Raw genomic sequence first — 27,169 nt, forward strand, 5'->3', positions numbered from 1 at the left:
GTTTCTCTCCAGGTTGGTCCAGGTGTCTATAGGTCCTGATATAATGCTGTGTTCTCTCCAGGTTGGTCCAGGTGTCTATAGGTCCTGATATAATGCTGTGTTCTCTCCAGGTTGGTCCAGGTGTCTATAGGTCCTGATATAATGCTGTGTTCTCTCCAGGTTGGTCCAGGTGTCTATAGGTCCTGATATAATGCTGTGTTCTCTCCAGGTTGGTCCAGGTGTCTATAGGTCCTGATATAATGCTGTGTTCTCTCCAGGTTGGTCCAGGTGTCTATAGGTCCTGATATAATGTTGTGTTCTCTCCAGGTTGGTCCAGGTGTCTATAGGTCCTGATATAATGTTGTGTTCTCTCCAGGTTGGTCCAGGTGTCTATTGGTCCTGATATAGTACTGTGTGTCCAAGTCTACAACTCTCTCTGTTCTCTCTCTACTTATAGGAACTTAAATACAAACGTAATGTACTTCATGTACTCTCTCTCTCTCTCTGCCCCTCCCTCTCTCTAACTCACTATTTGCGCTCGTACAACTATGTACTTCCCTATTTCTGCATCTCTCTCTCTCTCTACTAGTTCAAACCCTCCTACCACATGTTATTTCTGACAGCCCCTCCCTCTTCCTCCTTAACCAATCTCATCTATGTACCTACATTACACAGTAGAGAGAGAGAGAGAGAGAGAGAGAGAGAGAGAGAGAGAGAGAGAGAGAGAGAGAGAGAGAGAGAGAGAGAGAGAGAGAGGGAGGGTGAGAGAAAGAGAGACAGAGTCCTCTATGGATCATAGCACAGAAACACATTCAAAGACTCTCATTCAGACTGGAGGCTGTCTACAGAGGAGAGAAACAGAGTTATTCTGCCACTGGAGGGCGCTCTCCCTCCATCTCTCTCTCCCTCCAGCTCTCTCTCCCTCCATCTATCCCTCAATCTCACCTCTGTGTGTCTAGTGACAGTGGTACTTGTTGATGAGACAGGTACTGAGTTTACTGACAGCACCAGTGGAGGCTGGTGAGGGGAGGACTACTTATAGTAATGGCTAGAATGGACCGTATCAAATACATAAATATATTGGTGCTTTATTGATAAATACACATAGTCTCATTTCCCAGTTGTCATGACTGTCCTGTGAGGATCAGACTGATGGGGGGAGGTGACAGTAACCAGGCCTCTCTCTCTCCAACAGAGAGGAGAGGGGGAGCTGTTGATTCGTCACCTTCACACCCTGCTGTAAATCTCTGGATGGGGAAACTTTGTCTCTCTACCCTTTAGTATTGGGATTGGAATGTCTTTTGTCTAGAGAGACTTTTGCCCAAAACTCTAACTTTGGAACAGTATTTCTAACATCCGAATGTAGAATGTAGAATGTAGAATGTATATGTCAAGTTTCCATCCAATAGACACTGTGAAATGAAGATAATATTTTTGTTAAGAATTTGATTCAAATTTTCTAACGAGTACATAGTTTTGATGATACATTGCCCAGTAAGTAGCCACGCCTGAGGGACCTCAGAGAGCGTTTCAGCATGATGGTAACACCCCATTTTTACCAGAGTGTATAAAGGATTGGCTAAGAATTAACATATCAGACCAGAACATTTCTGTGTTGCTGCTGGCGTGTAAAGTGGTCAGGAGCTGAACCCTGAAAAATCAATCTTTAGACCAGAAAGATGTGAGACCATGGAAAAGGTCAGAACTTAACCTCAACACGAGGTGAAGAAGATAGACTCACCTTCCTTTAGACCAGAGAGACGAAGAGCTGCAGCTCATGTCCATCTTGGTCCGAATCCTGAGTGCCAACACGAGGAGGAAGAGGCGAGAAGCTCACCTCAGACAATCACTGGTACAGCTGATTAGCTGTCTTAAGTCAGATATCGAGAAAAACTCATCTAAAGGACTATCTTGCTATGCTCATCACCAACTCTCATCACTGTTGACATGGCTGGTTATCTTCCAGAGTGAACAACAGTAGAAGACGGGAAAGGGAAACCCCTTTCGGACAATCAGAGCCAAACAGCTGGAAGGTCAACAACTTTCCGAAAAGGCTTAGTTCCGACCGAGATAAACGAAGAACAGCATTCAACACGTAAATACATTCATTATTTCTTATACCGAACGGGCGGTGGTTCGTGTGCAAAGTATGCGATTAATGGGAGAATAGTTATGGAATGTGACCATGATAAGTGTCCATTTCATAGGGACTTTTGTCTCATGCAAGTGTGTGTGTGTGTTCTGTTATTATTTAGTTAGTTAGTAAATAAATTATTCAACCAAATTGTATAGTACTGAATAATTATCAAGGTTGGGGTTCTTGCAGATCCAAGAAGGTTACGACTGTTCAGAATGAGAATTGATATCAGGTAATGATTAATAAGTGACTGTTCAGAATGAGACTGATATCAGGTAATAATTAATAAGTGACTGTTCAGAATGAGAATTGATATGAGGTAATGATTAATAAGTGACTGTTCAGAATGAGAATTGATATGAGGTAATAATTAATAAGTGACTGTTCAGAATGAGACTGATATGAGGTAATGATTAATAAGTGACTGTTCAGAATGAGAATTGATATGAGGTAATAATTAATAAGTGACTGTTCAGAATGCGACTGATATGAGGTAATAATTAATAAGTGACTGTTATTGATATATATCTTATATAGCTTCTAGAGTTTAATTTAGGAGATGATAACTCATTAAACAACTTATTCCGTGGTGCCCCAAATCTTAATGAGTTAATTGTTTCATGATTAATTTAATTGGGTAACAATTAAACATAGTTAGTGGATTTAAGCAAAAACATTCATCAGATTAATGAAAGTCAAGTCCAGACAGTCAAGTGGAGTAAAAAGCTGTAGCATAGTGGAGACAGGCTGGATATCTGGGGATGTTGACAGTAGCTTAGTGGAGACAGGCTGGATCTCTGGGGAAGTTGACAGTAGCATAGTGGAGACAGGCTGGATCTCTGGGGAAGTTGACAGTAGCCTAGTGGAGACAGGCTGGATCTCTGGGGATGTTGACAGTAGCCTAGTGGAGACAGGCTGGATCTCTGGGGAAGTTGACAGTAGCATAGTGGAGACAGGCTGGATCTCTGGGGAAGTTGACAGTAGCATAGTGGAGACAGGCTGGATCTCTGGGGAAGTTGACAGTGTCATAGTGGAGACAGGCTGGATCTCTGGGGAAGTTGACAGTAGCATAGTGGAGACAGGCTGGATCTCTGGGGAAGTTTACAGTAGAGCCTCTCCACCTCCAACGTTGGAGTAGATGTCATCTGGATGAGGATTGGTTGCCTTGGCATAGATTATGGTGATGTCACAAGCTGTATATGGGTTATGATTGATTCCTGTGGCATAGATGGGGTTGGTGATGGTTCCTGTGTCTGGATCCTGGTTGGTTGTCATGGAGTCAGACACCAACAGTCTGGCAGAGTGTTTAGATGCTGAAGAGGAAAACAAACAGATGATTTATTGTTGATAATTATTTATTTATGTTTTGTTATTAAATGTTTTTAGTTATAAAACCTTTACAAATGTTTTGACATATTTGTTAAATCTTTAAATAATGATTGTGTGTAATAACTAGTGTACCTGTTGGTCTCCTGTCTCTGTCTCTCCTCTGTCTAAAGAACATGAACAGCAGCAGACCCAGCAGTAGTAGAACAACACCCAGACCAACAACAGAGAACATCACGTCACCTAGAACAACCAGAACAACACCAGAAAACATCACATCACCTAGAACACCCAGAACAACACCAGAGAACATCACATCACCTAGAACACCCAGAACAACACCAGAGAACATCACATCACCTAGAACACCCAGACCAACACCAGAGAACATCACATCACCTAGAACACCCAGACCAACACCAGAGAACATCACATCACCTAGAACACCCAGACCAACACCAGAGAACATCACATCACCTAGAACACCCAGACCAACACCAGAGAACATCACATTACCTAGAACACCCAGGCCAACACCAGAGAACATCACGTCACCTAGAACACCCAGACCAACACCAGAGAACATCAGATCACCTAGAACACCCAGAGACAGTACTCAGGCATAATGTAACAGTGATGGTACATTTAGCTAGTCTCTACTGTACTGTACTTCTGTGTTTCTTCATTTCAGAGGGAGGGAGGAGGGAAGACAACATCAGACAGAGAAACATGTGGTGTTGAGGAGAGCAGAACATAGAGAGGAATTGTTAATGTGGTATCAGTAGTCACAGTCAGATTATTCAATCTAATATGAAGTATCAGGCAAAGTCAATGTGTTTTTATTACGGTTCAATGTTATTCACTGTCTAGAGGTGAATGATGTAATGACTAGTTTATACCACAAGGTGGTGTGTCTATGGATTCATAGTTGTAGTTTATGAGGGAAGGATGCTTGGTAGTTGTAGTCCATGTTACAGTATGGTGCTTGGTAGTCGTAGTCCATGTTACAGTATGGTGCTTGGTAGTTGTAGTCCATGTTACAGTATGGTGCTTGGTAGTTGTAGTCATAGTTACAGTATGGTGGTTGGTAGTTGTAGTCCATGTTACAGTATGGTGCTTGGTAGTTGTAGTCCATGTTACAGTATGGTGCTTGGTAGTTGTAGTCCATGTTACAGTATGGTGCTTGGTAGTTGTAGTCCATGTTACAGTATGGTGCTTGGTAGTTGTAGTCCATGTTACAATATGGTGCTTGGTAGTTGTAGTCCATGTTACAGTATGGTGCTTGGTAGTTGTAGTCCATGTTACAGTATGGTGCTTGGTAGTTGTAGTCATAGTTACAGTATGGTGGTTGGTAGTTGTAGTCCATGTTACAGTATGGTACTTGGTAGTTGTAGTCCATGTTTGTCTGTGGTGATGATGCTGTTGTTACCTTGTGTTCTAGTCATGTCTGTGGTGATGATGCTGTTGTTACCTTGTGTTCTAGTCATGTCTGTGGTGGTGAAGCTGTTGTTACCTTGTGTTCTAGTCATGTCTGTGGTGATGATGCTGTTGTTACCTTGTGTTCTAGTCATGTCTGTGGTGGTGATGCTGTTGTTACCCTGTGTTCTAGTCATGTCTGTGGTGGTGATGCTGTTGTTACCTTGTGTTCTAGTCATGTCTGTGGTGGTGGTGATGCTGTTGTTACCTTGTGTTCTAGGCATGTCTGTGGTGGTGGTATTGTTGTTACCTTGTGTTCTAGTCATGTCTGTGGTGGTGATGTTGTTGTTAACTTGTGTTCTAGTCATGTCTGTGGTGGTGATGTTGTTACCTTGTGTTCTAGTCATGTCTGTGGTGGTGATGCTGTTGTTACCTTGTGTTCTAGTCATGTCTGTGATGGTGATGCTGTTGTTACCTTGTCTTCTAGTCATGTCTGTGGTGGTGATGCTGTTGTTACCTTGTGTTCTAGTCATGTCTGTGGTGGTGATGCTGTTGTTACGTTGTGTTCTAGTCATGTCTGTGGTGGTGATGCTGTTGTTACCTTGTGTTCTAGTCATGTCTGTGGTGATGTTGTTGTTACCTTGTGTTCTAGTCATGTCTGTGGTGGTGATGCTGTTGTTACCTTGTGTTCTAGTCATGTCTGTGGGGGTTGTGCTGTTGTTACCTTGTGTTCTAGTCATGTCTGTGGTGGTGATGCTGTTGTTCCATTGGTACTATCTGTTGGAACATATGAGTCACATAAGTTAGGTGAAAACCCCCAGAGAGAGAGAGAGAGAGAGAGAGAGAGAGAGAGAGAGAGAGAGAGAGAGAGAGAGAGAGAGAGAGAGAGAGAGAGAGAGAGAGAGAGAGAGAGAGAGAGATAGAGAGAGAGAGAGAGAGAGAGTGGGGAGATGGAAAGGAAGACAGGGAGAGAGAGAGAGAGAGAGAGAGAGAGAGAGAGAGAGAGAGAGAGAGAGAGAGAGAGAGAGAGAGAGAGAGAGAGAGAGAGAGAGAGAGAGAGAGAGAGAGAGAGAGAGAGAGAATGCGTACTTGTTTACGTGTGTGGTTTGGGGTTTGTGTTTCTGAGACTGAAAGTAGTACCCACTCTGTGTGTTTCAGAGGAAGTGGTGTGAACCTTGACCTGGAGGCCCTGATGTTCTTATTGTCAGAAACACACAATGACTATAACTACTAGTCTCTCAATACAGCACCTCTCTGAGTACAGTTACAATACTAAAGATAATGACTATAACTACTAGTCTCTCAATACAGCACCTCTCTGAGTACAGTTACAATACTAAAGATAATGACTATAACTACTAGTCTCTCAATACAGAACCTCTCTGAGTACAGTTACAATACTAAAGATAATGACTATAACTACTAGTCTCTCAATACAGAACCTCTCTGAGTACAGTTACAATACTAAAGATAATGACTATAACTACTAGTCTCTCAATACAGCACCTCTCTGAGTAGTTACAATACTAAAGATAATGACTATAACTACTAGTCTTTCAATACAGAACCTCTCTGAGTAGTTACAATACTAAAGATAATGACTATAACTACTAGTCTCTCAATACAGAACCTCTCTGAGTACAGTTACAATACTAAAGATAATGACTGTAACTACTAGTCTCACAATACAGCACCTCTCTGAGTACAGTTACAATACTGAAGATAATGACTATAACTACTAGTCTCTCAATACAGAACCTCTCTGAGTACAGTTACAATACTAAAGATAATGACTGTAACTACTAGTCTCTCAATACAGAACCTCTCTGAGTACAGTTACAATACTAAAGATAATGACTATAACTACTAGTCTCTCAATACAGAACCTCTCTGAGTACAGTTACAATACTAAAGATAATGACTGTAACTACTAGTCTCTCAATACAGAACCTCTCTGAGTACAGTTACAATACTAAAGATAATGACTGAACAGGTTAGAGGGACTAAATAACATGGTTAATATTAGTGACTGGTGGAGAGGGAGAAGAGAGAGTGGGGAGAGAGAGTGGGGAGAGAGAGTGGGGAGATGGAGAGGAAGACAGAGAGAGAGAAAGACAGGGTGAGAGAGAGATTTAGGTGCGTGGTCTTTAGAGAGATATATATATATATAGATGTAGGTGCGTGGTCTTTAGAGAGATTTGTCTCTTAGAGTAATATATGTACCAGTAGTGGAGTTTGAGGAGTCAGTTGCCTTGGTGATGTTTGTTGATTGGTGTGTCGTGGAGAGGAGAGGTCTGGATGTGACTGGGCCAGGTTTGGGAGGAACAGGAGCTGTGAGAGAGAGAGCTAGAGAGAGAGAGAGAGAGAGAGAGAGAGAGAGAGAGAGAGAGAGAGAGAGAGAGAGAGAGAGAGAGAGAGAGAGAGAGAGAGGGAGAGAGAGAGAGAGAGAGAGAGAGAGAGACACAGACAGACAGACAGACAGACAGACAGACAGACAGACAGACAGACAGACAGACAGACAGACAGACAGACAGACAGACAGACAGACAGACAGACAGACAGACAGACAGACAGACAGACAGACAGACAGACAGACAGACAAAGAATGTATCAACACAAATATATAAAGTACAAAATGTCACAGTAATCATAAGCACACAAAAATACATTTTCAGACACCAACCTCTGACCACAGTGAGCCTGACTTCAGTTGGCTCATCATGTCCCCATGTATTCACTCCACACCAGTATGTATCAGCATCCTCTAGGATCAGGTTAGTGATGTTCACAGTGAAGACTCTTCTCTCTGTGTCGTCATACAGAGAATATCTCCCTTGATGAGTCCACGCTGGGTTTTGGGTTTGGATGACAACAACCCTGTCTCTGTATAACCCTTTAGAGAGGTACTTCTGGTATGTTTCATACCCCCGATCATAAGGACACTCAGTGTGAGCATTTCCTCCTTCTGTTGCTCTGTTTGTAATCACCCCTGACAACACACAGACCACAGCTACAACAGAAACACAGACACAGAGTTATAGTATGTACAGACATCCTCAGATTGTGTTATTGATAAACTCTCACATCACTGTCTTGGCAGCTCTGTACTAGTCTACTGTCTGGACATTGAGAATCAAGGGAAACATGTTTAAAATATGACCATTACCTTGAATGTGACTAGTAATGAAGACCTGATCTGTTTAATTACTAATAAAGTTTGGTACTGGTCTACTGCTGAATGATAAAGTAAAGTATAGTATTGATTTATGAGTTCAGGACTCCAGCAATACAGTAAAACAGTGTTAAATTATAAAGTAGTAAAGTAATAAAGTACAGTATTGATCACTATGGTATAAAATGATACATGCTCAGTATTGATCACTATGGTATAAAATGATACATGCTCAGTATTGATCACTATGGTATAAAATGATACATGCTCAGTATTGATCACTATGGTATAAAATGATACATGCTCAGTATTGATCACTATGGTATAAAATGATACATGCTCAGTATTGATCACTATGGTATAAAATGATACATGCTCAGTATTGATCACTATGGTATAAAAGGATACATGCTCAGTATTGATCACTATGGTATAAAATGATACATGCTCAGTATTGACTGATGTGTTCAGCAAGGAACAGAGTGAGTATATGGGGTAAATGGCGGGCAAAGAAGGTGTTCAGTTTGTCTGGAAGCGTGACGTCGGTGTCCGTGACGTGGCTGGTTTTCTTTTTGTAGTCCTTGATTTCCTGTAGACCCTGCCACATACGTCTCGTGTCTGAGCGGTTGAATTGAGACTCCACTTTGTATATGGTATATGGCCACTTTATATAATGCCAATTTAATAATGTTTACATATCCAACATTACTCATATCATATGTATACCATCTATTGCACCTTGCCTACGCCGCACGGCCATCGCTCATCCATATATTTATATGTACATATTCTCATTCACCCCTTTAGATGTGTGTGTATTAGGTAGTTGTTGGGGAATTGTTGGAGTACTTGTTAGATTACTTGTCAGATATTACTGCACTGTCGGAACTAGAAGCACAAGCATTAACATCTGCTTGTCACGCCCTGACCTTAGAGATCCTTTTTAGTCTCTAGGTTTGGTTAGGTCAGGGTGTGACTCGGGTGGGAAAGTCTATGTTTTCTATTTCTTTGTTTTTGGCCGTGTGTGGTTCCCAATCAGAGGCAGCTGTCTATCGTTGTCTCTGAATGGGGATCACATATAAGTTGTCATTTTCCTTTTGGGTTTTGTGGGATCTTGTTTTCTGTTTAGTGTCTGTGCCTGAGAACTGTTCACTTTCGTTTTCACGTTTGTTATTTTGTTTGAGTGTTTTTTGAAAATAAAAATCATGAACACTTTCCACGCTGCGCTTTTGTCCACTCCTTTCGACGAGAGCCGTTACACTGCTAACCATGTGTATATGACACATTTATGCCATAGTTTGTACATCTCAACAGTGGGGGCACCGTTTGTTATAGTGCAGTTAATGTATTGTTTGGTGTTCTGTAGTGACGTTGCTGGCCTGCATCCCCCACACATGTTGGAGGAAGTTTGCCCCATTAAGGTTTACATATCAAAATCGATACTGTATTTTAGTTACACTGTTTATACACCACATATTTCATTTATATACTGGATTCTTGACGTAGCTCACTCTAATATATTCCCTGCTGTACATATCAATCTTAGTTTATCTTGTGTAAATTCCCCTTGTGTACATATGTATAGATTGTATTATGATACTGCTACAGTCTTATTTGTGCATTATCATAAGAAACAAGCTCAGCACTATTAACCTTTCTGCTACTTAAATACATGTGTTCATTTCCTTGTTTACTACATAAATATATGAGAGACAGAACTCACCTGAGAGGAGACAGCAGGAGACAACATGGAGTATCTTCATTCTGGACAGGTACTCCTCAGTTACTATACTGTTAACGTTACTTTACCACCACAGTTACTACACTGTTAAAGTTACTTTAATATTACAGTAACTACACTGTTAAAGTTACTTTACTATACTACCTGCTAGTTCAGGTCCACAACAGCTGTCTGTCAGCTACTAGTTTGACAGCAGAGTGTTTCTGAAATTATCTTTCTTCCACGACTACTCCCCCCCCCCCCCCCATGTCAGAGAGACAGAGGTTGTAGTGATGGTGGTGGTGGAGGGGGAGGGCTTTATCCTACACATCCTGATGATTTCTCTGTAGTGACCTCAGTGTCTGCAGGCCTGTGTGCTGCAGAGTGAAACTGGTTCAAACCGGCCGGAGGTTAGACTTCTAAACCACCAGAGAACTCAGCTAGCTGTGCTGACTAAGTGTTAAAACTGTCAATTTCTCTGTTCTAAAGTTACCATGTTTGTTTCAGCAGAGGAGGAACACATTGTTCAGATGATGACAATATAGTTAAAGTATACATCATTATATTTTATTACATTTTAATGACATTTCATTGATCCAAATACAGTCTTTGTAAATGATCAACTCAACAGATGAGTTTCTGAACAGAAGAAACATCCCTCCTCTACAACCCAACTCCCCCTTAATGAATGATGTCATCACATAACAGACAGGCTACTGAGATCTCAGTAAACCAATAGAAATACTTAAACTGTGAAGGCAGAGTTTGTTGACTCCACCCCTTTATTGAGATTTGCTGTCAGTGTTGAGCAGGGCATTCGGCGTTCGCCGCCGGGCTCCTAAATTGCCCATCAAGTGAAACCTCCGCTCACCCAGACAAAACATGCAAACTGTCAGTGAGAGAACAGGAAGTAGAGAGAGAGAGAAAGAGACCAGCAGAGAGAGAGAAAGAGACCGGCAGAGAGAGAGAAAGAGACCGGCAGAGAGAGAGAGAGACTGACAGAGAGATAGAAAGAGAGAAAGAGACCGTGAGCGAGAGAGAGACATAAAAAAAAAGTTAAAGAGAAATTTGTTAAAAATAGAGGTCAGTGACTCAAGTGTCTCTGGGTTTGCTGATTGTGGAGTAGATGGGAGGAGCCTCAGAGCAGCTGTGTGGATGATTGACAGTAGAGTAGGCGGGGCTTTTGTTCACAGTAGCATAGTCACATGATGAAGTGCCCTCTGTAGTAATGGCAGCGGTGGTTTCATTGGGGCAGCTGCCCTCTTTAGTGATGGTGTCAGTGGCTTCGTTGGGGCCACTGGGGTTCTTGTGGAAGTTGACGCTGGCGTAGTGGAGAGAGTCAGAGTGACTTGTGGGTAAGTTGGCGGTGGCGTAGATGGTGGAGGTCGCAGCGCCTGAGTCTGACCTTAGGGGGCGCTCCATTATCTCCTCATAGTCACCGTCACCATGACAACCCTGGAGAGGAGAGAGGAGAGAATAGTACGACACTCACAAACACACTCAATGACATCACTCAATGACGTCACTCAGACACAAAAACTAACAAACAAAATACACTGACCCCTTCATTGTTTCCTGTGTCTGGACTCACTCTGTGTGTTGAAGAGACAGATCCTGTGGAACACAACACACACACAGAGAGAGAGAGAGAGAGAGAGAGAGAGAGAGAGAGAGAGAGAGAGAGAGAGAGAGAGAGAGAGAGAGAGAGAGAGAGAGCGAGAGAGAGAGCTAGCGAGAGAGAGAGAGAGAGAGAGCGAGAGAGAGCGAGAGAGAGCGAGAGCGAGAGCGAGAGAGAGAGCGAGAGAGAGCGAGAGCGAGAGCGAGAGCGAGAGAGAGAGCGAGAGAGAGCGAGAGAGAGCGAGAGAGAGAGCGAGAGAGAGCGAGAGAGAAAGAGACAGAGAAAGAGACAGAGAGAGAGAGAGATGCACTTCCACCAGAATACAGCAGGGGTCAGACACTCCTCAGTGACTATTTATGCTTCTCAAACAGGGACAAATGATGACATGCTATTATGCAAATTAATTTATTCGAAATGAAAATGGAAAGATTTCGAAAAGGGGAACTTTCTCTCTTTTTATAGACCTGTGAGTGTGTGTGTGTGTGTGTGTGTGTGTGTGTGTGTGTGTGTGTGTGTGTGTGTGTGTGTGTGTGTGTGTGTGTGTGTGTGTGTGTGTGTGTGTGTGTTTCTCACCTGTGACCTTATTGTATTTCTATCTGTAGACTATGATCAGGCTGATCACCAGCAGTAACACTACCAGACTAACAGACACCATGATGACCACTGAGGTACCTGGAACACACACACACACACACACACACATACACACACACACACACTCACACACACACACTGTTAAGGAATAGATTAGACAAACCAACTGTTGCACTAACCTACCCTCATATCATAACACTAACCTACCCTCATATCATAACACTACATACAGACATGTCTACCACTAACCTACCCTCATATCATAACACTACATACAGACATGTCTATCACTAACCTACCCTCATATCATAACACTAACCTACCCTCATATCATAACACTAACCTACCCTCATATCATAACACTACATACAGACATGTCTACCACTAACCTACCCTCATATCATAACACTACATACAGACATGTCTACCACTAACCTACCCTCATATCATAACACTAACCTACCCCTCATATCATAACACTAACCTACCCCTCATATCATAACACTACATACAGACATGTCTACCACTAACCTACCCTCATATCATGACACTAACCTACCCTCATATCATAACACTAACCTACCCCCATATCATAACACTAACCTACCCCTCATATCATAACACTACATACAGACATGTCTACCACTAACCTACCCTCATATCATAACACTACATACAGACATGTCTACCACTAACCTACCCTCATATCATAACACTAACCTACCCCTCATATCATAACACTAACCTACCCCTCATATCATAACACTACATACAGACATGTCTACCACTAACCTACCCTCATATCATGACACTAACCTACCCTCATATCATAACACTACATACAGACATGTCTAACACTAACCTACCCTCATATCATAACACTAACCTACCCTCATATCATAACACTAACCTACCCTCATATCATAACACTACATACAGACATGTCTACCACTAACCTACCCTCATATCATAACACTAACCTACCCTCATATCATAACACTAACCTACCCTCATATCATAACACTACATACAGACATGTCTACCACTAACCTACCCTCATATCATAACACTAACCTACCCTCATATCATAACACTAACCTACCCCTCATATCATAACACTACATACAGACATGTCTACCACTAACCTACCCTCATATCATAACACTACATACAGACATGTCTAACACTAACCTACCCTCATATCATAACACTACATACAAACATGTCTACCACTAACCAACCCTCATATCATAACACTAACCTACCCTCATATCATAACACTACATACAGACATGTCTACCACTAACCTACCCTCATATCATAACACTAACCTACCCTCATATCATAACACTAACCTACCCTCATATCATAACACTACATACAGACATGTCTACCACTAACCTACCCTCATATCATAACACTACATTCAGACATGTCTAACACTAACCTACCCTCATATCATAACACTAACCTACCCTCATATCATAACACTAACCTACCCTCATATCATAACACTACATACAGACATGTCTACCACTAACCTACCCTCATATCATAACACTAACCTACCCTCATATCATAACACTAACCTACCCTCATATCATAACACTAACCTACCCTCATATCATAACACTACATACAGACATGTCTACCACTAACATACCCTCATATCATAACACTACATACAGACATGTCAAACACTAACCTACCCTCATATCATAACACTAACCTACCCTCATATCATAACACTACATACAGACATGTCCAACACTAACCTACCCTCATATCATAACACTAACCTACCCTCATATCATAACACTAACCTACCCTCATATCATAACACTAACCTACCCTCATATCATAACACTACATACAGACATGTCTACCACTAACCTACCCTCATATCATAACACTACATACAGACATGTCCAACACTAACCTACCCTCATATCATAACACTAACCTACCCTCATATCATAACACTAAACTACCCTCATATCATAACACTAACCTACCCTCATATCATAACACTAACCTACCCTCATATCATAACACTACATACAGACATGTCTACCACTAACCTACCCTCATATCATAACACTACGTACAGACATGTCTACCACTAACCTACCCTCATATCATAACACTACATACAGACATGTCTACCACTAACCTACCATCATGTTATAACACTAACCTACCCCTCATATCATAACTCTACATACAGACATGTCTACCACTAACCTACCCTCATATCATAACACTACATACAGACATGTCTACCACTAACCTACCCTCATATCATAACACTAACCTACCCTCATATCATAACACTACAGACAGACATGTCTAACACTAACCTACCCTCATATCATAACACTACATACAGACATGTCTACCACTAACCTACCCTCATATCATAACACTAACCTACCCTCATATCATAACACTAACCTACCCTCATATCATAACACTAACCTACCCCTCATATCATAACACTACATACAGACATGTCTACCACTAACCTACCCTCATATCATAACACTACATACAGACATGTCTAACACTAACCAACCCTCATATCATAACACTAACCTACCCTCATATCATAACACTACATACAGACATGTCTAACACTAACCTACCCTCATATCATAACACTACATACAGACATGTCTACCACTAACCTACCCTCATATCATAACACTAACCTACCCTCATATCATAACACTACATACAGACATGTCTACCACTAACCTACCCTCATATCATAACACTAACCTACCCTCATATCATAACACTAACCTACCCTCATATCATAACACTACATACAGACATGTCTACCACTAACCTACCCTCATATCATAACACTACATACAGACATGTCTAACACTAACCTACCCTCATATCATAACACTAACCTACCCTCATATCATAACACTAACCTACCCTCATATCATAACACTACATACAGACATGTCTACCACTAACCTACCCTCATATCATAACACTAACCAACCCTCATATCATAACACTAACCTACCCTCATATCATAACACTACATACAGACATGTCTACTACTAACCTACCCTCATATCATAACACTACATACAGACATGTCTACCACTAACCTACCCTCATATCATAACACTAACCTACCCTCATATCATAACACTAACCTACCCTCATATCATAACACTACATACAGACATGTCTACCACTAACCTACCCTCATATCATAACACTACATACAGACATGTCTACCACTAACCTACCATCATGTTATAACACTAACTTACCCCTCATATCATAACTCTACATACAGACATGTCTACCACTAACCTACCCTCATATCATAACACTACATACAGACATGTCTACCACTAACCTACCCTCATATCATAACACTACATACAGACATGTCCAACACTAACCTACCCTCATATCATAACACTAACCTACCCTCATATCATAACACTAACCTACCCTCATATCATAACACTACAGACAGACATGTCTACCACTAACCTACCCTCATATCATAACACTACATACAGACATGTCTACCACTAACCTACCCTCATATCATAACACTAACCTACCCTCATATCATAACACTACATACAGACATGTCTAACACTAACCTACCCTCATATCATAACACTACATACAGACATGTCTACCACTAACCTACCCTCATATCATAACACTAACCTCCCCTCATATCATAACACTAACCTACCCCTCATATCATAACACTACATACAGACATGTCTACCACTAACCTACCCTCATATCATAACACTACATACAGACATGTCTAACACTAACCAACCCTCATATCATAACACTAACCTACCCTCATATCATAACACTACATACAGACATGTCTAACACTAACCTACCCTCATATCATAACACCAACCTACCCTCATATCATAACACTAACCTACCCTCATATCATAACACTACATACAGACATGTCTACCACTAACCTACCCTCATATCATAACACTAACCTACCCTCATATCATAACACTAACCTACCCTCATATCATAACACTACATACAGACATGTCTACCACTAACCTACCCTCATATCATAACACTACATACAGACATGTCTAACACTAACCTACCCTCATATCATAACACTAACCTACCCTCATATCATAACACTACATACAGACATGTCTACCACTAACCTACCCTCATATCATAACACTACATACAGACATGTCTACCACTAACCTACCCTCATATCATAACACTAACCTACCCTCATATCATAACACTACATACAGACATGTCTACCACTAACCTACCCTCATATCATAACACTAACCTACCCCTCATATCAAAACACTACATACAGACATGTCTACCACTAACCTACCCTCATATCATAACACTAACCTACCCTCATATCATAACACTACATACAGACATGTCTAACACTAACCTACCCTCATATCATAACACTAACCAACCCTCATATCATAACACTAACCTACCCTCATATCATAACACTAACCTACCCTCATATCATAACACTAACCTACCCTCATATCATAACACTACATACAGACATGTCTACCACTAACCTACCCCTCATATCATAACACTAACCTACCCTCATATCATAACACTAACCTACCCTCATATCATAACACTAACCTACCCTCATATCATAACACTACATACAGACATGTCTACCACTAACCTACCCTCATATCATAACACTAACCTACCCTCATATCATAACACTAACCTACCCTCATATCATAACACTAACCTACCCTCATATCATAACACTACATACAGACATGTCTACCACTAACCTACCCTCATATCATAACACTACATACAGACATGTCTACCACTAACCTACCCTCATATCATAACACTACATACAGACATGTCTACCACTAACCTAACCTCATATCATAACACTAACCTACCCTCATATCATAACACTACATACAGACATGTCTACCACTAACCTACCCTCATATCATAACACTAACCTACCCTCATATCATAACACTAACCTACCCTCATATCATAACACTACAGACAGACATGTCTAACACTAACCTACCCTCATATCATAACACTACATACAGACATGTCTACCACTAACCTACCCTCATATCATAACACTAACCTACCCTCATATCATAACACTACAAACACACATGTCTAACACTAACCTACCCTCATATCATAACACTACATACAGACATGTCTACCACTAACCTACCCTCATATCATAACACTAACCTACCCTCATATCATAACACTAACCTACCCTCATATCATAACACTAACCTACCCTCATATCATAACACTACATACAGACATGTCTACCACTAACCTGCCCTCATATCATAACACTAACTGTAACGGCTTTCTTCCAGGGGTGAAGGAGAGGACCAAAGTGCAGCGCGGCTAGTGTTCAACATGTTTAATTAAAGAACAAGGAAACACTACAAACAACTTACAAAATAACAAACGTGAAAACCGAGACAGTCCTATCTGGTGCAGAACACAAACACAGAGACAGGAAACAAACACCCACAAAATCCCAACACCAAACAAGCCTCCTATATATGATTCCCAATCAGGGACAACGATTGACAGCTGCCTCTGATTGAGAACCATATTAGGCTGGACACAGAAACAGACGAACTAGACACACAACATAGAATTCCCACCCAGCTCACGTCCTGACCAACACTAAACAAGCAAAACACATAATAACTCTGGTCAGGACGTTACACTAACCTACCCCTCATATCATAACACTACATACAGACATGTCTAACACTAACCTACCCTCATATCATAACACTAACCTACCCTCATATCATAACACTAACCTACCCCTCATATCATTAAATGCAAATTCATTACTTAAAAATCATACAATGTGATTTTCTGGATTTTTGTTTTAGATTCCATCTCTCACAGTTGAAAATGTACCTTTGATAAAAATTACAGACCTCTACATGCTTTTGTAAGTAGGAAAACCTGCAAAATCGGCAGTGTATCAAATACTTGTTCTCCCCACTGTATATACTGTGTTCTAAACCATCTACTGCATCTTGCCTATGCCACACGACTATCTCTCATCCATGTATTTATATGTACATATTCTTATTCCATCCCTTTACATTTGTGTGTATAAGGTAGTTGTTGTGAATTTGTTAGATTACTTGTTAGATATTACTGCACTGTCGGAACTACATTTACATTTACATTTAAGTCATTTAGCAGACGCTCTTATCCAGAGCGACTTACACATTGGAAAGTTCCTACATATTCATCCTGGTCCCCCCGTGGGAATTGAACCCACAACCCTGGCGTTGCAAGCGCCATGCTCTACCAACTGAGCCACACGGGAAGAACAAGCATTTCGCTACACTCGCATTAACATCTGCTAACCATGTGTATGTGACCAATAACATTTGATTTGATTTGACTACACACACACTGACAAACACACACTACACACACACACTGACAAACACACACTACACACACACACTGACAAAAACACACACACACACACACTGACAAAAACACACACACACACACTCGAGCAACACACACTAACATTAACATTGTTTTAAACATTTTGATAAGTTTTAATGAAATGCTTAAAAAGCCAAAGTGTATGTACATATACAATAGATATGTAAATCTCAAAGGTACAATGGACTATTATGGCTTTACTGTCTTCATTATTTTAACAGACAAAATGAAGCCAAGATAATGACAAAACACATAGTTCATATTTACACAAGTATTTACAAAAATGTTGGTTGACTTTCAGAAAATCTGGAGATTTTAAACCCAGATGGGTAGTCCATGTTGTACAAACAGTCAAATCACATGAGCTGTCTTTGTGATGTCACTTCCAAGATGGCGGAGCTGTGGTGACAACTCTTCATCTCTCTACGGTCCCAAGTGGCATCCTATTCTCATTAGAGGACTATATAGGGCTCTAGTTAAAAGTAGTGCACTATATATGGAATAGGGAGCCATTTGGGACACATGCCTTGTATTTTTGGTATTTTGGTATTTTATTAGGATCCCCAGTAGCTGTTGCAAAAGCAGCAGGTACTCTTCCTGGGGTCCAACATATATACTGTATACTGTAGATCCTATAGTCCTCCATTATTCTGGGTAGCTGGGCTGTAGAGTGGAGGGCATCTTATATCATCTTTGCGGCAGCTAGTGTTAGCATAGATGTCACAGCGTGGGAGACCGGTGGCTTGGCCAGCAGGGTTGGTTGTAGAGGCTTGGTCAGCAGGGTGGGTTGTAGAGGCTTGGCCAGCAGGGTTGGTTGTAGAGGCTTGGTCAGCAGGGTGGGTTGTAGAGGCTTGGCCAGCAGGGTGGGTTGTAGAGGCTTGGTCAGCAGGGTGGGTTGTAGAGTCTTGGCCAGCAGGGTAGGTTGTAGAGTCTTGGCTAGCAGGGTAGGTTGTAGAGGTTTGGCCAGCAGGGTTGGTTGTAGAGGCTTGGTCAGCAGGGTAGGTTGTAGAGTTGGTAGGTGAGTTGACAGTAGAGTAGACTGAAGAGATGACCACAGGTAGTGTGTGTGTCTGTCTGTCTGCCTCTCTGATCTCCTCATACATACAGTCAACCTGCATAGAGAACCAATGACAGTAAATACATGTTCAGATATGAAAAGAAGTTGAGGCCCTCAACCATCAACATGTTAGCCACTGTTTTTCTCCATGTAATGATAACAAGCTACAGCACAATCCCACTAGAGCAGGGGTGGGGGACGTCCGGCCTCCGGGACATATACGGCCTACGAGACCGTTTGATCAGGCCCCCGAGCCAATTCATAAATCTTTCTTTGTAAATAAAAAAGCTCTAGACGTTGTTTTTGCACAAAAATATATATTTTTTAATCCATGGAAATATGCTCGCAAGGTTTTACGGACTGAAGGATGAAGTAAACCAATTAATGGCGATGAAGGGAAACCTGTCGCGGAACTGAGTGATGACAAGTGGATGTTTGATTTGGCCTCCATGGTGGACATAACCAAGTATCTGTCTAAGTTGAACGTCAAGCTCCAAGGGACCAGCTTCTCAGCGATCTGCTGTCAAACGTGAAATCGTTCGAAGCAAAATGAAAGCTGTGGCAAGTCCAACTAGAAAGGGGTAACACAGTGCATTTTCCTACTCTGCAAGGACAAGAGCCTGAGAGGACGTGGGAATATGCCGGTGAGTGTGGAAAGCTCGCCAAGGCATTTTGTGAGCGGTTTAAAGATGTGAAAAGTAAACAACTGGAATTGAACATATTTGCAACCCCGTTTAACGTGGAACCAGCGGATGTGCCGGATGGCCTACAACACAAAGTCATTGAGCTGCAAAGCAACGATGAGATCAAAGCCAGGTACAACAACCTCCTTCTCCTTGAGTTCTACAAAATGTACGTTAGCGCTGAGCAGTTTCCTGTTCTGAGGAGACATGCACTTAAATGTGCGTCTGTGTTCGGGACGACCTACTGCTGTGAGGAGTTATTTTCCAAACGGACTCTTGCAAAGACTTGATTCCACTCAAGACTGACTGACACAGACCTGGAAAACCAGCTGCGAGTAGCGTCATCTTCGCTGCCAGCTGACATCAAACGCCTCAACAAAGACAAGCAGTTTCAGCCATCGCATTAGAGGTGAGTTTCAACAAGTAATCATAATAACAACAGCATTATATACAATACTAATACTTATTTAAATAGGAATAGCACTTTTCTAAATACTCAAGAACACAAGAAACATCATATAACTCATATTAACTATAAAACCAATGTCAGTGATTTAAAGTCACATTAAAACATGAATAAAGCAGAAAATTGCCTTTAATAATATGGCCCCCAAATTAATTAATAAATATCCAAACGGCCCTTGATGGCAAAAGGGTTCCCCACCCCTGCACTAGAGGCTGTAGACTCACACACTCAACCCTTAGATGTTAAGTTTACCACCTCCCTGTCTATCACCTCTACACTACAAGTTATTATGGACAAACACACACACACCCTTGTGTCTCTCACCTCTCCAGTAGGGTCAGGTTGTGTGTTGGAGGAGACTGGTGGTGGTGTTCTCCTGGTTCCTCTCCTCTGTCTGTAGAACAGGAGCAGGACCAGTCCTAACACTGTCACCTTGGCTACCAGACCAACACTGGTCCACACCATCAGACCTGACCACAGACAGGAGAGACTTTACAGAGTACTGTATATATCATAGATACCATCAGACTTGACCACAGACAGGAGGAGAGACTTTACAGAGTACTGTATATATTATAGATACCATCAGACCTGACCACAGACAGGAGGAGAGACTTTACAGAGTACTGTATATATCATAGATACCATCAGACCTGACCACAGACAGGAGGAGAGACTTTACAGAGTACTGTATATATCATAGATACCATCAGACCTGACCACAGACAGGAGGAGAGACTTTACAGAGTACTGTATATATCATAGATACCATCAGACCTGACCACAGACAGGAGGAGAGACTTTACAGAGTACTGTATATATCATAGATACCATCAGACCTGACCACAGACAAGAGGAGAGACTTTACAGAGTACTGTATATATTATAGATACCATCACACCTGACCACAGATATTAACATATTGTATATAGTTGATTCCGTCTATATTATGTGATAGCCTGAAAGAATTGTATAACATCATATTAAAGTTGTCTGAATGTGATAGAATGATGGAAGTGACAGGTCCATCACACCTGCTCTCTGTGAAGGACCAACACTGATGTCTCCAGATGGCAGGAAGGTTGTGGAGAGGTCAGAGGATGTTGTAGAGAGGTTTGGGAGGGTTGTAGAGAGGTTTGGTAAGGTTGTAGAGACATGTGGTCTGGAGGTGACAGGTGACGGTTTAGGAGTGGGAGGAGCTAAGTGTAAAAATAAATAATACTTTAGCTTTTCTCTCGCTGGACGTACAGTGCCTTCAGAAAGTATTCAGACCCCTTGACTTTTTCCACATTTTGTTTCGTTACAGCCTTATGCTAAAAAAAAATGTCATCCTCAGCAATCTACACACAATACCCCATAATGAGAAAGTGAAAACAGGTTCTTAGAAATGTTTGCAATTAATCTAAAAAATAAAATAAAGAAATTACATAAGTATTCAGACCCTTTGCTATGAGACTCTAAATTGAGCTCAGGTGCATCCTGTTTCCATTGATCGTCCTTGAGATGTTTCTTCAACTTGATTGGAGTCCAACTGTGGTAAATTCAATTGATTGGACATGAAAAAGGCACACACCTGTCTATGGAAAGGCACACACCGGTCTATGTAAGGTCTCACAGTTGACAGTGCCTGGCAGAGCAAAAACCAAGCCATGAGGTCGAAGGAATTGTCCGTAGAGCTCCGAGACAGGATTGTGTCGAGGCACATATCTGGGAAAGGGTACCAAAACAATTCTGCAGCATTGAAGGTCCACAAGAGCACAGTGGCCTCCATCATTCTTAATTGGAAGAAGTTTGGAACCACCAAGACTCTTCCTAGAGCTGGCCAGCCGGCCAAGCTGAGCAATCGGGGGAGAAGGGCCTTGGTCAGGGAGGTCACTCTGACAGAGCTCCAGAGTTCCTCTGTGGCGATGGGAGAACCTTCCAGAAGGACAACCATCTCCGCAGCACTCCACCAATCAGGCTTTTATGGTAGAGTGGCCAGACAGAAGCCACTCCTCGGTAAAAGGCACATGACAGCCTGCTTGGAGTTTGCCAAAAGGCACCTAAAAACTTGCAGACCATGAGAAACAAGATTCTCTGGTCTGATGAAACTAAGATTGAACTCTTTGGCCTGAATGTCAAGCGTCACGTCTGGAGGAAACCTGGCACCATCCCTACGGTGAAGCACGGTGGTTACAGCATCATGCTGTGGGGATGTAAGCTAAGTACAGAGAGATCCTAGATGAAAACCTGCTCCAGAGCGCTTAGGACCTCAGACTGTGTGAAGGTTTACCTTCCAACAGGACAATGACCAAAAGCACACAGCAAAGAACGCAGGAGTGGCTTTGAGACAAGTCTCTGAATGTCCTTGAGTGGCCCAGCAAGAGCCCGGATTGAACTCGATCAAACATCTCTGGAGAGACCTGAAAATAGCTATGCAGCAACGTTCCCCATCCAACATGACAGAGCTTGAGAGGATATACAAAGAAGAATGGGAGAAACTCCCCAAATACAGGTGTGCCAAGCTTGTAGCGTCATACATAAGAAAACTCAATGCTGCAATCGCTGTCAAAGGTGATTCAACAAAGTACTGAGTAAACGGTCTGAATACTTATGTAAATGTGATATTTCAGATTTTTTATTTGATAAATTAGCAAACATTCTAAAAACCTGTTTTTGCCTTGTCATTATGGGGTATTGTGTGTAGATAGATGAGGAAAAAAAACTACTTAATACATTTTGAATAAGGCTGTAACGTAAACAAATGTGGAAAAGTCAAGGGGTCTGAATACTTTTCAAAGGCACCATAAGACATTAAGCCTAAAAACAAGCGTTTTGAATTTAACAAGGCAAATGTGATTGTGTTCACTTACCATCTGTAACTGTGAGATGCACCTCTTGGTATGTGTCTGGGCCATATCTCTCCACTCCACACCAGTAGGTCCCAGAGTCTGTCTTCATCAGGTTCTTGATGGTCACATAGAAGACTCCATTTCCCTTGTCTTCTATACTGTATCTACCTTGAGTTACATTCTTACTCCCCTTCGTTTCAACCAGAATGTCTCCATCAGAACATGTCCCCTTGCAGAAGTATTTGTTGTTGGTCCCTGCCCAAGTGAACGAGCAGCCGAACATCACTTGTCCTCCCACCACCTCCTTAATGACATCTGACTCCACAACACACAGAGCTGTCAAACAGAAACACACAGTACACAACTGATGACCTGTGAGATGTACTTTAACCCTGCTCAAATCTAACTTTAACCCTGCTCAAATCTAACTTTAACCCTGCTCAAATGTAACTTTAACCCTGCTCAAATCTAACTTTAACCCTGCTCAAATCTAACTTTAACCCTGCTCAAATGTAACTTTAACCCTGCTCAAATCTAACTTTAACCCTGCTCAAATGTAACTTTAACCCTGCTCAAATCTAACTTTAACCCTGCTCAAATCTTACTTTAACCCTGCTCAAATCTTACTTTAACCCTGCTCAAATCTAACTTTAACCCTGCTCAAATCTTACTTTAACCCTGCTCAAATCTAACTTTAACCCTGCTCAAATCTAACTTTAACCCTGCTCAAATCTTACTTTAACCCTGCTCAAATCTAACTTTAACCCTGCTCAAATCTTACTTTAACCCTGCTCAAATCTAACTTTAACCCTGCTCAAATCTAACTTTAACCCTGCTCAAATCTTACTTTAACCCTGCTCAAATCTAACTTTAACCCTGCTCAAATCTAACTTTAACCCTGCTCAAATTTAACTTTAACTCTGCTCAAATCTAACTTTAACCCTGCTCAAATCTAACTTTAACCCTGCTCAAATCTAACTTTAACCCTGCTCAAATCTAACTTTAACCCTGCTCAAACCTGACTTTAACCCTGCTCAAATCTTACTTTAACCCTGCTCAAATCGTACTTTAACCCTGCTCAAACCTGACTTTAACCCTGCTCAAATTGTACTTTAACCCTGCTCAAATTGTACTTTAACCCTGCACAAATTGTACTTTAACCCTGCACAAACACAGGTAAAATAACAACATATCAAACATTTTAAGTTCAGTTCATTATGTGGAAAACAAACTCAGAACTGTAAAACGTTCTGGCTTCTTACAGACAAATACATATCTTATTCCTTATGTACTATATGATCAAGACAGTATTATAGAACCTGATACAGACAGACAGACAGACAGACAGACAGACAGACAGACAGACAGACAGACAGACAGACAGACAGACAGACAGACAGACAGACAGACAGACAGACAGACAGACAGACAGACAGACAGACAGACAGAACTCACCTGAGAGGAGACAGCAAGAGACAACATGGTGTATCTTCATTCTGGACAGTTACTCCTCAGTTACTATACTGTTAAAGTTACTTTACCACCACAGTTACTATACTGTTAAAGTTACTTTACCACCCCAGTTACTATACTGTTAAAGTTACTTTACCACCACAGTTACTATACTGTTAAAGTTACTTTACCACCCTAGTTACTATACTGTTAAAGTTACTTTACTACCAGCTAGTTCAGGTCCACAACAGAGTCTCTGTCAGCTACACACTTGACAGCTGGGTGTTTCTGAAACGCTCTGTCTTCCTTAAATGAAGCTCCTCCCTCATCTGACACTCCACCCCTCTCCTCTACCTCTCTTTCCCTCTTTATCTAGTTCTCTTTCTCTGTCTTTTTGTCTCTGTCTTTTTGTCTCTGTCTGTCATTAAATAAAATTAAACTCAAAGGGCTTTATTGGCATGGGAAACTTACATTGCCAAAGCAGAGAGTCTGTCTCTCTGTCTCTGTCTCTGTCTCTGTCTCTGTCTCTGTCTCTGTCTCTGTCTCTGTCTCTGTCTCTGTCTCTGTCTCTGTCTCTGTCTCTGTCTCTGTCTCTGTCTCTGTCTCTGTCTCGCTCTCGCTCAATTTCAATTTAAGGGCTTTATTGGCATGGGAAACATATGTTAACATTGCCTTAGCAAGTGAAGTAGATAATAAACAAATGTGAATTAAACAATCAAAATGAACAGTCTCTCTTTCTCTCTGCATGTCAAGGAGATGAGTATAGTGATGGTGGTGGTGGAGGGGGAGGGCATTAGCCTACACATCCTGATGATTTCTCTGTAGTGACCTCAGTGTCTGCAGGCCTGTGTGCTGCAGAGTGAAACTGGTTCAAACCGGCCGGAGGTTAGACTTCTAAACCACCAGACAACTCAGCTAGCTGTGGTGACTAAGTGTTAAAACTGTCAATATCTCTGTTCTAAAGTTACCATGTTTGTTTCAGCAGAGGAGGAACACATTGTTGAGATGATGACATTATAGTTACATTATACATCAATATATTTTATAACTTTTTTCTGACATGTCATTGATCCAAATACAATCTTTGTAAATGATCAACTCAACAGATGAGTTTCTGAACAGAAGAAACATCCCTCCTCTACAACCCAACTCCCCCTTAATGAATGATGTCATCACATAACAGACAAGCTACTGAGATCTCAGTAAACCAACAGAACGACCTCCACATCGCCCCCTACAGACTGTTATCAGTACTGATGAATAAATCGACTATAATCTCCACCACCAGTCGTCTCTCTCTCTATTGATCCTGGGGGACGAGGTTACAGTCTAATAAACTACATGTTTCAACTCAGTCAATTCAATAAGTAAAGTGAAATTCCATTCATGGATTGAGACAGACAAGTCCATATAGAAAATGATGGTCATCAATAATCAATTGAATTGCTTTTCATTGTCTGTAATGAAATGGAATTAAAGAAAATGTCATTGGACCCCAGCTCTGGTAACAAGAAGACTGTGTCACAACCAGACGATCAGACAACCTCTTCTCTTCAGACTACACACCATAGAATTACATATTACTCCTGTTACAGTACCTTCACTACACCCTACACTGCTCCTGTTACAGTACCTTCACTACACCCTACACTACTACTGTTACAGTACCTTCACTACACCCTACACTACTCCTGTTACAGTACCTTCACTACACCCTACACTACTCCTGTTACAGTACCTTCACTACACCCTACACTACTCCTGTTACAGTACCTTCACTACACCCTACACTACTCCTGTTATAGTACCTTCACTACACCCTACACTACTCCTGTTACAGTACCTTCACTACACCCTACACTACTCCTGTTACAGTACCTTCACTACACCCTACACTACTCCTGTTACAGTACCTTCACTAATCCTGTTACAGTACCTTCACTACACCCTACAGTACTCCTGTTACAGTACCTTCACTACACCCTGCACTACTCTTGTTACAGTACCTTCACTACACCCTACACTACTCCTGTTACAGTACCTTCACTACACCCTAGACTACTCCTGTTACAGTACCTTCACTACACCCTACACTACTCCTGTCGCAGTACCTTCACTACACCCTAGACTACTCCTGTTACAGTACCTTCACTACACCCTACACTACGCCTGTCACAGTAC

At 41.5% G+C, this 27,169-nt stretch overlaps 2 protein-coding genes across 3 annotated transcripts; both read right to left on the bottom strand.

Moving 5' to 3' along the window:
• Positions 1–3,139: 3,139 nt before the first annotated feature.
• Positions 3,140–9,988, bottom strand: LOC120027873 (CMRF35-like molecule 5). Of its 2 annotated transcripts, XM_038972976.1 has the most exons (5): positions 9,754–9,988; positions 7,542–7,868; positions 7,082–7,204; positions 3,578–3,685; positions 3,140–3,429 (listed from the first exon to the last, which is right to left on the bottom strand). In XM_038972976.1, the coding sequence occupies exons 1-5, from the start codon at positions 9,791–9,793 to the stop codon at positions 3,218–3,220; spliced, it is 810 nt and encodes a 269-aa protein (XP_038828904.1). In that variant the 5' UTR covers positions 9,794–9,988; the 3' UTR covers positions 3,140–3,217. The 2 variants fall into 2 exon arrangements, with proteins under 2 accessions (XP_038828904.1, XP_038828908.1); XM_038972980.1 differs by lacking the exon at positions 3,578–3,685.
• An 854-nt stretch (positions 9,989–10,842) lies between these two features.
• On the bottom strand, positions 10,843–23,949 carry LOC120023238. The gene is made up of 4 exons (XM_038967286.1): positions 23,558–23,949; positions 21,030–21,175; positions 19,414–19,611; positions 10,843–11,205 (listed from the first exon to the last, which is right to left on the bottom strand). Exons 1-4 carry the CDS (start codon positions 23,817–23,819, stop codon positions 10,843–10,845), a joined length of 969 nt encoding a protein of 322 aa, XP_038823214.1. The 5' UTR covers positions 23,820–23,949.
• Positions 23,950–27,169: the final 3,220 nt, after the last annotated feature.

This window comes from Salvelinus namaycush, chromosome 2, assembly GCF_016432855.1.
Source record: "Salvelinus namaycush isolate Seneca chromosome 2, SaNama_1.0, whole genome shotgun sequence".
NCBI lineage: Eukaryota > Metazoa > Chordata > Actinopteri > Salmoniformes > Salmonidae > Salvelinus > Salvelinus namaycush.

What these genes read in the sequence shown, in the direction of transcription:
- LOC120027873 (XM_038972976.1), bottom strand. Translation starts at nt 9,793, where the DNA reads ATGAAGATACTCCATGTTGTCTCCTGCTGTCTCCTCTCAG. An exon ending in CTCCTGCTGTCTCCTCTCAG is followed by an intron (nt 7,869 to 9,753) that starts GTGAGTTCTGTC and finishes TTTCTGTTGTAG; the next exon opens with CTGTGGTCTGTGTGTTGTCA. An exon ending in CTCCTCAAACTCCACTACTG is followed by an intron (nt 3,686 to 7,081) that starts GTACATATATTA and finishes TGGTTGTTCTAG; the next exon opens with GTGACGTGATGTTCTCTGTT.
- LOC120023238 (XM_038967286.1), bottom strand. Translation starts at nt 23,819, where the DNA reads ATGTTCGGCTGCTCGTTCACTTGGGCAGGGACCAACAACAAATACTTC. An exon ending in GCATCTCACAGTTACAGATG is followed by an intron (nt 21,176 to 23,557) that starts GTAAGTGAACAC and finishes GTCTGTGGTCAG; the next exon opens with GTCTGATGGTGTGGACCAGT. An exon ending in AAGACTCTACAACCTACCCT is followed by an intron (nt 11,206 to 19,413) that starts GCTGGCCAAGAC and finishes TCTCCTCTCCAG; the next exon opens with GGTTGTCATGGTGACGGTGA.